The sequence below is a fragment of the Podarcis pityusensis genome, assembly GCF_964106645.2.
Source record: "Podarcis pityusensis genome assembly, chromosome: Z".
NCBI lineage: Eukaryota > Metazoa > Chordata > Lepidosauria > Squamata > Lacertidae > Podarcis > Podarcis pityusensis.
The window spans coordinates 8,787,871-8,800,457 of NC_138044.1; the positions used below are offsets into that span (position 1 = coordinate 8,787,871).

Here is a 12,587-nt window from a genome sequence, read left to right on the forward strand (position 1 = left end):
AAGGAGATTATCAGAAGAGATCATAAAGAAAAAAAGAAAATATATATGAACAAGATGAGATGTGGAAACAGCAAGATAAGACTGGATAGAATTATGAACTTTATTTGGACTGATTTGGACATTAACGCAGTAGCAAGAAGATGATCAGAATCCCCCTTCGGATCTTGAAATATGGGTCCCCTCAACAAAAATTTAAAATTCGGCTTTGTAATTCGGAATTTATGTGATGTGATGTGATTTGATTTGATTGGTCGGTTAATACAAAATATTTTTTTAAAAAAGAACCTGGGACCTTTTTTTGCATAAAACCTTCACACTACCACAGAATTGTTCTTCACTTAAAAGATTCCACTCTTTGTGGCTCTGAAAGCAGGACTGAATTAATTAGCAACACAGGAAGCTTCCCGTCTGCAGACTTTGCTGTTTTAAGGCTTCCTGCTTAAAAGAAGAAGAAAATACTTTCAATTTCAGAATGTGGGACTGCACAGAGTTTTGAACTCATACACTTCAAGTATATTTGTTATAGTATTGAGTCTGCCTCCCCCAAATCGTGTGTGATGATTTGTTAGCCAGTTCAGGGTTGTTGTTGTTGTTTACAACTTCACAACTTATGCATCAGACACACCACACTAAAAAAAAAGAGAGAAAAGCCAAATGATAAAAAGTGTGCTTTGCTCCTTCCTCACATCCTGTATCTTTGGTGGTGTCTCCACAAGAACCCGTATTTCTTATGAAGCAATGGTTCATTATCAGTCTGCCTTAGTTCAGTAACAGGTGCAAAACCAGGAGTACTTCAAATGTATTTATGAGGATGTGTTATGAAGCATGACCTGCCCAGAGATGAAGGGGAAGAAGAGGAGTTTCCAGCCCAAAAGAATACAGTGTTTTAATTTGGTTTGGGCAATATCTTTTATGTATGAAAACCAAGCGCATCCTACCCTTACATAATTTGTGTACATGCTGTCCCTGACATTGGCTCTCAGTTAAGTGCTTAATAAACAGCTACATCTAAATTGCTCAATTCCACCCCCACCCATTTTTCAAATTGCACATTTTCAAGCTTTCTGACAGCACAATTTTCCCCAACTCTACATTTTATGTCCAACTGCGACGCGCGCGTGCACACACACACAGAGAAGAAACCTTGGATGTGTTCCTAAGTTGTACCTAATATTAGAAATTATCTGATAGCTTCCCCCTTTTAAAAAATATACTTCTGGGTGACCAGAGGCGGTTTTAGAGCTTCAGGGGGCACCAAAACAATGCTGTAGAATGGAGCATGAGTGGTTGGGGAGTGGGGTATCATTGAATTTTAGCGTTGCACAAGGCACTGCTGAAATTTGAGAGCCCAAAGTCTGCCACTGCCATGACAACATAGCATCATACTATGCATAACCTTGCAAAGGAACCTTAATATAAACATAAAAATGCAGTGCACAGCAGTTTACTCCATGTTGAAAAGGGAAATTCACAAGCACACTAAATAAACCACTTAGTAATATCCACCAGGAGCTGCTTGTCCAGGGAGGTATCTCGGTTGTAAATCCAACAAAATTCTGCAGAAGTGACAGTTGTATTATTACACCTCTCTGACCAGCAACATAATGCAGAATGGGGTCTTGTGTATCTGCAGAGCAGTCCCTCTGCTCCTCAACACCTTTTTGCATAAGCCATTTTGGCAAGAGACCAGACTTTGGACCACCATCCCACCAATAAGAACTATATGGAGTTCGTCCAGTGCTTGGCTATCTCTTAGCTGGGCAGCAGCCTTCAAGATTGGGTCTTAACTGCCCAGCATCAATTCCCAACAAAAAGGCCAATGAGCTTACACCTGCCCTGCCCACCATATTTTACACTGCTGCTGGCCAGCTCATCCCCTACCACCTAGCAACCCCATCACCTACTGATGTCAGAGGCGCAGTTTGCCACAAGGTCCCTAAAACCTAGAGCTGGCTCTGCTTTTTCTTGTACTTACAATGCTGATGTTTCTTAAGTTTGCTCATAAATAGAGGGATCTGTGTTCTCCATTAAAACAAACAGCCCCTTGTGTTAATCACCACCTGATTGGAAAAAGACTCTGCCCACCATTAATTTCTCAAAATCCCATTTGGAAGCCATCTAGTGTTCATTCCCAGATTCTACAGCAGTGAATATGGTAAACAAATGATAGCAGGGTATTTTGTTTTGTTTCACTTTGTCTGATAAATAATTTCTGCCTCTTGTCTGTTCACAATTGCCTGCCAATCTATTTCATTGGGTGGCCATGGTTTCTAGTTATTATGAGTGGAAGGAGAAGTCTTATAAACTAACTCCCACCTTCCTTTTTGTTCAGTCTGAACAGTCTTTCCTCATAGAGAATGTGCTTCCAATATATGATTTTCAAGCTTTTATTTACCTAAGAGAAAGGAGCATGTGGGAAGGAAGTCCAATGGCTATCCCATAACTATTGCCTGGAAGTAAATAGCTATTAATGTACACTACATAAATTTGTTGTTGTTGTTGTTGTTGTTGTTGTTGTTGTTGTTGTTATATTTATATTTATATCCCACCCATCTGACTGGGTTTCCCAAACACACTGGGCGGCTTACAGCATACATAAAAACATAATAAAACATCAAATATTTAAAAAATGGAATATCTTATACAGACTATTAATAAACCAATGAATCAACAGAAACAAATAATAATAGGATTGGGAAGTTGGTTTGGATGATAGATTTGGGTACCACCAATCCTGTGACTTGATGTATGTAAGATGGGAGTCTACAAGAAGTGGTCAAACTTGTCTCTTTGTTAACAGTCTTAGCCAAGCCTGTTACATGTCTTTTACATGTCTTTGGGGCTTTTCTGGAAACCTAAGGGAAAGCAAGATCTGTTGCAGTGTTAATGCTGTGAATCCCTCCATTCTCTTTTTTAAAAAAATTAAATTTTATTAACATATAAAACACATACATATACATTTGCACAATTACACAATACACGTACATAACACACTACCTTATTTTCATAACATAAAACATACCTACATTACTCTATATAATACCTAAGTATACTGTACATATCAACATACCTACACACCTGCCCCACACGGACACCCACCAAGTGACTTTACTTCCAGTCGTTCTTGTTACACTACTTTATTTTTCCAACTAGCTTAAACACATTTCATTATTTCTTTAATCTCTTCTTCTATCTTGATTTTACTCTCCTTTCACTCTAATCATTTTCTGGATTCACTCAATATCTGTCAGAGATTCTACTTTTTCTACATAAATTTGGATGTATTCCTTAAAGATAGCCCACTCTTTATTCACTTTATTCTCCTCATCCTCCCTGTTAGTTCAGCAATATGGAAGTATTCTATCATTTTAGATAACCAGTCTGTTTTAGTTGGGACGCTGCTGCTTTTCCAATTTTTGGCAATCATTAACCTTGCCACCGTAGTTGCATACATAAATATTGGCCTGACCGATCTTTTTATTTCCTCTCACATGATGCCTAGGAGAAAGGATTCTGGGTTTTTTTCAAATGAAAATCTAAACATCTTTTTCAGTTCGTTATAGATATTTTCCCATTCTCTGTACACAAACCCTTCAACATTTCTCTGATGAAAATAGGGACATCCCATTCCATAATGATAATTTTACTATTTATACCCCAAACATTTTACTGGGTTGCCCCAGCCACTCTGGGCAGCTTCCAGCAAATATAAAAACACAATAAAACATTAAAAACCTTCCCTATGCAGGATTGCCTTCAGATGGCTCAGGGGTCAGATAACTCCATACCATTCAAAATTTCTCCAGTGAAAATAGGGACATCCTAAGGAAAAGTGAAACATTCCGGGGTCAAATCAGAAACCGAGACAGCTTCTCTAACTCAGGGAGCTCTCTGGCAAATAGGGACACTTTGGAGGGACTGTGTTCAGGTTCTATATATGTATTAAAAACCCATATATCCTAAAGACACCAGTCTCCTTTGACCTTCATTCTAAGAAAACAGAACACTTGGTACTCCCAGAGTCTCTCACCATTTGGGGGTGGCATGTAACAATACATATTCAAAATTTAAACCTGTGTAAAATCTGATGAGGAATCAAGCAATTGGCATTTTATCAGAGTAGTGGCTTCACACAAGGGATGTGTGTTGAGTGTGCTTTAAATGTGTTATGTACTGAAGTTCTCACCCTGGGCCAGCAGGGGGATACTGTAGATAGTTATGCAAATGAAGGATCGAAAGTGACGTTCAGTGATTGGATAGTTTGTATGCAAATGAAGGATCGAAAGTGACGTTCAGTGATTGGATAGTTTTAGAAAATGGCAACAGTTACATTGTACTGAAGCTCTATATAAGCAGGCTGACTGAGCTCCTCAGTTCAGTTCTGTTCTGGCATCTGAATAAAGAAGAGCTGTTTGAAGAATCGCTGTGTCGTCTGATATGTTCACCCACAACTTAACAAAATGCATGGTGCTGATCTGTCCAGAGTGGAAGGAAATGTATCATGCTGAAAGCAATCTGTCCTTACAAAAGCCACAGACATCTCTGGACACAAGTACAGACCTTCGTGTATAAAAATGAAACGTAAAGGACAGTCCCAGCCAAAGACGTCTCCCATTCCTAGCACTGATTAGAGTTCTATATTAGCCCCTTTCTCTTTCCCTACCAAAGGGTTGTCCATGACTGACAATCTGCAAACACAGCTCAGCTGAGGCCTCAAAGAATAACTTGGTTGGTAGATTATGGGACTTTATCTCATGGTCGTTCAAGCCCCAGTTGGGCAAAAAATTCCTGCATTGCAGGGGGTTGGAATAGATTACCGTATCCTTTCCTTCCAACTCTTTTATACACAGAAAAAAGTGTGACTCGTTTGTTTGTTTGTTTGTTTGTTTGTTTGTTTGTTGTGCAGTTGGATACAAAATGTGGACAGGAGTGGGGCCATCATGAAGTTGGAAAGCTGATGTGTGGTTTGAAAAATTGGGGTGGACGAAAATCAAATACATAGGTGTAGGCATTTATTAAGCACCTTAACTACTAACTACAGGCTATTGCAGACACAGAGTGTACACACAAATTATGTAAAGGGAGAATGTGCTCAGTTTTCTCCCATTCTTAAACTCCCCAGACCATATTAAATCACTTTCTTCTTTCTGGCTGGAACCTCCTCTTCTTCCCCTTTCAGTCAGGTAACGCTTCATCACATCAAAGTAAACACTCCTAAAATACTCCTGGTTTTGCACCTGTTACTGAACTAAGGCGGATAGATGGATGAATCCCTGGTGTACTACAAGCTCCCTATGGAGAAACCCACCACGGATTCAGGGTGTAAGGAAGGAGCAGGGCACATTTTGTATTTGTTTGTTTTTTCCTTTTTTGGTGTGTGGAGTCTGATGCAGAGTTCGTGCTGCTGGAAAATCTGCTTTTAGAGTAATTTTAAAATCATTGCTCCCAAACAACCTGCTTCTGGCTGCCAAGGAAAAATGCGGAACCCTCCTGTGTTTTCTTCCATCTCCCTTTTCTAAAGGCATCATCAGGTGGTTTCAGCTGCAGTCTGCTGCAAAGACTGAGCCTCAAAGCTGCAAGGCCCCTGCTGCATCTGTATCCTCTTGCAGAAGAATGAATCTAAGCGGCAGAGAGACAGAGAGGGTCAGGAGATGAGGCGGCTGCCGAATTAACCAATGGCAGGAACCTAATGTCTTAGCCTAATAGACCCCACTGCAGGTGGTACCTGCTGGAGGTGTAAAGCTGCAAATGCTGAGAAATTTGGGGTTCATGCCAGAAAATTCTTGGAAGGTATAGTGATGGAAAACAAAGAATCTACTGTGATAACTGGTTATACTTTACCCAGGGACCCTTTAATTCTCCTCTTTTGATATGTTAAAGAAAATTGTACTAACAGAGGACAGGGAATTAATCAACATCTATTAACTGCTGCCAGAACCTAGGAACCAACTCCTAGGGGCACGAGGGCTTCGGCACACACAATAAAATACTTGTGGGCACCAGGCCCCCACAAAGTTGGTGGGCGTTCCCATTCAGATGGTGTGTGTGCACTGTGTCATGTGATTGATTATTCAGGGAGGGGCTTACCTGGGCCCCCACAATATTTTTTTCAAGTTGGCACCCTTGTGCCAGAATTATTATTGTCATATTGGGGAGGAGGTAAGAACACCATTCTTGAGAGAATGGATAACTAAAATCTGGAATAAGGTATGTGTGGTTAAGCTTACATATATGGTGAGAACCAGAGGGCAGACATCAAGATAATGGTGTGTGTGTGTGTGTGTGTGTGTGTGTGTGTGTAACTGAGTCTTTTTCATCTGTTCAGCCACTGAACAGGATGCTGGACTATGGGTCACTGACAAGATCCAACATGCTTGTCTTATGTGCTTAAGACTCACCCTTTTTAAATAAAAAAAAAGTTGGTGAGATCCTGTAGTTTTTTGTTTTAATTGGCTATAAAGATTTAAAAGATTACTGGTTGTAAATAGAACGATAGATTAATTAGTATGGTGGTTTTGTTTCTGGTATTTGATTTTGATTATGCTTAAGATGGCATAATAGGATGATACTGAAATGTTTGTTATTCGAGGGGTGCTTGTCTGGAGCCTTGTGACGGTAGCTAGCCTAAAAGGCGGCTTATAAATGATAAGATAAAATAAATATAGAACTAATATTATGCCTAGCAGAATAAGATAATCGCAGGGAGGCCCTCTGCGATTGCAGGAATGGAAGTGCTTCACTGAGCGTCCCTACCAGCTGTTACAGCTGTTGCATCCGGGCTTGCCGAGCAAAGCATTCTGGGAGGTGTAGTTTGAAAGTGTCCAAACTCTCCCTCTCTCCCTCCTTTAAAAATAGGGAACCACAACTATGCACCGAGGTAAACGGTATCGTTGCAAAGAGCCTTAGGACTACCCGACCCTTTCTTTCCTAGATTTACATTTATTATTCGCAGTATTATTGCAATATTTTTTCGAATCGGCCTGAAGAGCTAATTAAATATGGGTGTGATCTTAACTCCTACTCTCTATTTACTCTAGAGTAAGCACAAAGCGATGCATGCAGTCAATCAAGGTTTTGCAATGTGCCACTTGTCTAAATCGTAAAACAGTATTTGTTCTGGGCTGGGGAGGAAGACGGGAATGCAAATAAATAAACCCAGAATAATAGACTACAATTCCCAGGATGCTGCGCGCCCTGGCCCACGTGACTCCTCACTAAATTCATTATCTTTTACCGAGGCATTGAATCTAGGCGGAACCTGATCGAGTGGAACGAACTTAATTGCGCGCAGACGGCAACTCGCCTGCTGCTTCTGCCGGAGGAAAAAACGAAGAAGTGAAGAAAATACTGCAGCAAGATGATGCAGGCAAGTCTGTTTCAAAATTGTAGATGGTGTCTATTTAATTTACTTATTTAATTGGAAGCAAATTAAAAATGCGGAGCTTGTTTTTTTTAAAAAAGCAAAAGTTTGTGGACAGATTCTCCCCGGCTCGTGTTGCTTTCATTCTTGCTGAGATCGATGCTGATCCAATTTTTATAAACAAATGCCGGACAACTACTTTACTATAACGTAACTGTGCCCAGAAAGTAGCCTTTATTTAGCTCTTTTAAGAGCGTCGTAATGAAATTTCGATCGCGATCTTAATTTGCACGCTGGGCGAGTCAGCGTCTCCATCTGTTGTCTGTTTACCAGGAACAGACTAGTGTTTTGTTGGGTTCCTTGAAAAACAATGAGCCTTATTTTGTCCCTAATTGGGGGCGGGTGGTGGTGGAGAGAGAGATTTTGGGATGACTTTCCTTTTAAAGAGAAGTTGATGTACATCTCTCACCGTTTGGCGAGTTTCATCGGAAGCTGCCTCACGCAGAGTCAAACCATTGCTCATCTAGCTCACTATTGTTTACACACACTGACTGGCAGCTGCTCGTCAGGGTATCAGAAAAGGACTGTTCCCATTCCTACCTGGAGATGGCAGGGACTGAATCTGGGACCTAATCTAAGCCTGGGTAGGCAACCTAAGGCCTGGGGGCTGGATGCAGCCAAATCGCCTTCTCAATCCAACCTGCGGACGATCCGGGAATCAGCGTGTTTTTACATGAGTAGAATGAGTCCTTTTATTTAAAATTCATCTCTGGGTGATTTGTGGGGCATAGGAATTTGTTCATCCCCCCAAAAAAATTAAATATAGTCTGGCCCCCCACAAGGTCTGAGGGACAGTGGAACAGTCCCCTGCTGAAAAAGTTGGCTGACCCCTGTAATCTAAGCAGATGCTGTACCATTGATCTGCAGCTATTCCCTTGCCTTAAAAAGGTAAAGGCAAAGGGACCCCTGATCATTATGTCCAGTCGTGGCCGACTCTGGGGTTGCGGCGCTCATCTCACTTTATTGGCCGGGGGAGCCGGCGTACAGCTTCCGGGTCATGTGGCCAGCATGACTAAGCCGCTTCTGGCAAACCTGAGCAGCGCACAGAAACGCCGTTTACCTTCCCGCCAGAGTGGTACCTATTTATCTACTTGCACTTTGACGTACTTTCGAACTGCTAGGTTGGCAGGAGCAGGGACCGAGCAATGGGAGCTCACCCCGTCGCAGGGATTCGAACTGCCGACCTTCTGATCGGCAAGTCCTAGGCTCTGTGGTTTAACCCACAGCGCCACTCGCGTCCCATTCCCTTGCCTTACAGACACTTAATCCTTGAGTTGGGTTGGAGAGATATATCTTGGGTCCAGAGTGCATGAATACAAACTTTAGATTTACGGTATAAAGAAAATTTTGGTCCAGCTCTCCCAGTGGCTATGCACCATGCAGGCAGCTCAGAAGACTCGCAACTTCATAGTATATAGAAGACTATGAAAATGATTGGGGTGGGGTGGGCTGGATTGGGTTGTTGCACAGGCGTGCCTAATCACCCTGAATTGTGCACCCAGAATTTGCTGCTATGCTATAGAATCCCTCCCTAAAACTGTCTGGAAGTGGTGTAGTTAGGCAATTTCAGACTCTGGACTTCATGATTTTACAAGGGTGGCCCTCTTTAGATGGAGATGTGTATTATTTCACTTACTTCAGAATGTAATGAGAGAGCCCTGATGCTCTCCTACTTGTGTTGCTGAGTGGGGCTGCCAGCATCTGCCCCCAAATCCTCCCTTACAGTGCCACCTTTGTTGCCACCAGCCATGCCTCTGTCCTAGGTCTGACACTTATCTCATCCTGATCTTTGGGAGAGGACAGGATAGTACAGGAGGAGGTGATCCCCCAGGTATCTTGGCCCCAAGCTAGGGTTTGAAAGGTGCTTGCTAAATTGTGCCTGAGAGCTAATTGGTATGGCTATGGGTGTAAAATGCCCCCGCACAGACTTTCATTCCTCCCCCACCCCATAACCCCCTGTCCAAATAGATGGGTTTCCTACTTCAGAGGTTAGCACAAGACAGACAACTGCTGGTGCTCATTCAGACCAGTGGAGCCAGAACCGATGAGAAGCAGAGCCAACTAATTCTGGTCTAGTCCCCTGCCCATCCTTCTCCCTTCTGGCTTCTACAAGGGCTACACCTGAGACTAAACTGGCAGGCAGGGGCAACCCCCTGAACTGGTTGCAAGTAAAATGGCAGACAGGCAGGAGTAGTTGGGGTTGATGAGGCAGTGCCCAACTGGACCATCCTAAACTGGACTACCACCAGGTAAATGGGCAGCAGGAACAGAAGAGCCTTCGTCAATGTGAAATAGCCCTTGGACTGGTGTGTGTGGATTTTCAATCCAAGCCAATCCTATTGTCTTCCCAAAAGGCAAGCGGAGGACAGGAGAGAGCTGGAGAGTGGGGGCTGGTCCATTGGGATAAATGGAGCCCCGTTCCACCAATATCAGCCAGCCTTTCTACTCCCTGCCTTCCTACTTACAGTCAGTCCAGGGAGCGGAACTGCCAGTCAGCTTCCTCCTTGGTTTCAGTGTTGCCCTTGTAGAACTCAACGGGGAGGAGGGCAGGGGCCAAACTAGAATGAGTTGTCTCTGCCTCTCGTTGACTATGGCACCATCTGCCTCAATGGGCACCAATCACCACTGCATCCAGGTATTTCCTAGTCATTCCGGAGGCCAGCAATTGAAGAAAAGTTGTCTCCCAGAGGGCACCAGCCACTACTGGGTTTGGAGGTGAATCTGATGTAACTTGACAAGGCTCTGAATTTTCTTGTTGCAATCCCGTCCCCCTTCCCATTTTCTATAATGGCTATTAAATAAGTATTTTGCTAATTAAAATAATGCAACATGTGTGTGCATGAAAAAGGCGGTGGGGTGATATGAGTCATGCTTCCTCAGTGGGCTTTCCCAGTATAACCAGAAGCTGTTCTTTGGTTCCTTGAAAGTAGGTTAGACAGTACTGCTTCCGCATCCTACCTGCCTGTTTACTCAGGAAGTCCTACTTGAGTATGTGCCAAACTGTCCCACCTCAGGAGAGCGATCCTGTGCATGCATACTTGGAAGTAGGTCTCAATAGGCCAGTCACATTCTTTTGCATTTGCTGCAACAGGCTGATGCAGCTTCCTATGGAAGAGGACTCTGATGTTTATTGTAGTCCCCAGCGTAAACACTATGAGAACAAGCCAGTCAAAGCAAAGTCCTTTTAAGTCTCCATTATTTCAATGTGAGAGAGTGCTATTCTTATTTTATGAGAAGTCCCACTGTATTCATTTTAGAGATGGATGGAGAAATCTGATTCAGTTCACATGCCTGACTTCTTCTTCTTCTTCTTTAATTAAATTTCTATACCACCTTCATCTGAGAATCACAGGGCAAACAAGACTGGGTATCTTTGTAAATATGCCAGGGAAGGGAGAAAACAGCCCCAAGGGCCAAGTGTCTCCCTCCAGTGTTCTTTATCGGACCTTTGGGACTCACCCTAGGCCATACTCCTTCCTCAGCTGTGGGTTCTCTGTTCAGGCCATACCCCTCACTGACCAGAAGAGAACGTAGATCTGATTCTCATGCAGACTAACCCTTGGTTCAATTCTGAGTGTCTCTAGGCAGGGCTGGAAGAGACCTTGAAAGCCTGGAGAATCACTGCCAGTCAGTGTAGTCTAGTGTTCCTCAATCTTGGGTCCCAAGCTGTTATTGGACTACAACACCTGTCATCCTTAGCTAGCAAGACCAGTGGTCAGGTATGATGGGAACTGTACTCCAAAAACAACTGGAGACCCAAGGTTGGTAAACACTGCTGTGGACAATACTGAACTAGGTAGAGCAGTGGTCTGGCAGCTTCCTATGTTCCTCAGGAATTAGTGAAACATAGGAAATTCTCCAGTTCTCTGTTCTCCCTTCATGTGATCTGCTAGAAGTGTTTACCCGATTATCCCACTGATTAGAAACCACAGCTTTCTTCCCAAGCTCTTTTGCAATGAAAGAATCAGTCCTGGTTCTGTTTCCGCCTCCATCTCTTTCATTCACAGCAACCCAATAATTGCAACCTCACACCTAGACATGCCCAGTCTTGTGTGAATTTCCTCAACTCCCATTGGAGTTTCTTTGGCAGACTGTGTGTGTTCAACTTATTGCTTTAGGTTGAGCATTAAAAAGCTCAGTATTGTTGACACAGGCAAGCAGCAACTCCCCTGGGTTTCAGACAGGAGTTTTTCCAGTGCTACCTGGAAAAGACAGCGTTTGAGCCTGGGACCTTCTGTATGCAAAGAAGATTAGGTTTATTTTAATTTAATTAAAAAATTACATCCCACTTACTGAGAAATTGCCTCAAAGTGGCTTTTAAGAGATGTAGTTTTGAATGCTTTAATTATTGTGAATATACTTTTTTAATGATGTGAACTGCCCTGGATTCCTATGGGAGGAAGAATGTGATAGAACACAATCATAGTTATTGATAATAATAAATTATGCAAGGGTGGGGAGCCTGTGGCCCTCTAAATCCAGCCAGATGTGTGGAGTAGAAATAATAAATTATTATTATTATAAATGTTTTTGGACCCCATCTACCCCCAGCCAGCAAGCTCAGTGGTCAAGGGTTATGGGAGCTGGAGTCCAGAGACATCTGGAGACCTAAGGCTGATCTAACCCATTTTCTTCTCTGGCTGGCAGTGGCTCTCCAGAACTTGGGCAGGGATAGGACCCAAATACACCATCCACTCCATAGGCTTTTGCAACTGACCCTGAGAATCTGCCTCTTAGGAAATCAGCTTTTGCATAATGCAGTTGTGGTTCTCCTTTCACATTCTCAGTTTTGCATGTTTCAAGAGAGATTCAACTTGAAGGGAACAATTTCTGTTCGAAGATCCGACACAGGTGTGGAATTTGGCACCAAGAAACTGGTGCTGCCCGGAATTCACTGACCCTGTGAATGAGGGATTTGCAAAGACGCTGACCCTGTTTTTGACCATACCGTAATAGAGCTTCCACATTAATAAGCAAAACAGAGACCCAACAATTAGTTGGAATAAGATGACAGATAATCATAGGTTGGGATGATGAAAATGGCACATGATAAAGAACTTCCTTGTACAGAATCAAACCAGTGGTACAGGTTGTCAAATATAGCCTATGTTACTGGTTGAGTCGCCCTGACACCTGTGGTAAAATACATATACACAGAGAGAGACAG

General features: G+C 42.8%; 1 protein-coding gene across 2 annotated transcripts in view; it reads left to right on the plus strand.

Moving 5' to 3' along the window:
- Positions 1-7,178: 7,178 nt before the first annotated feature.
- The window catches only part of SLC31A2 (solute carrier family 31 member 2), a 72,297-nt gene continuing 66,888 nt past the window's right edge, over positions 7,179-12,587 (plus strand). For both annotated transcript variants that reach the window (XR_013981737.1, XM_080991035.1), the window contains exon 1: positions 7,179-7,366. Coding sequence is in view for 1 of the 2 variants with exons in the window: in XM_080991035.1 (XP_080847161.1) it covers positions 7,358-7,366 (9 nt within the window). In the remaining variant the exon portion in view is untranslated. The remainder of the gene's footprint in view (positions 7,367-12,587) is intronic.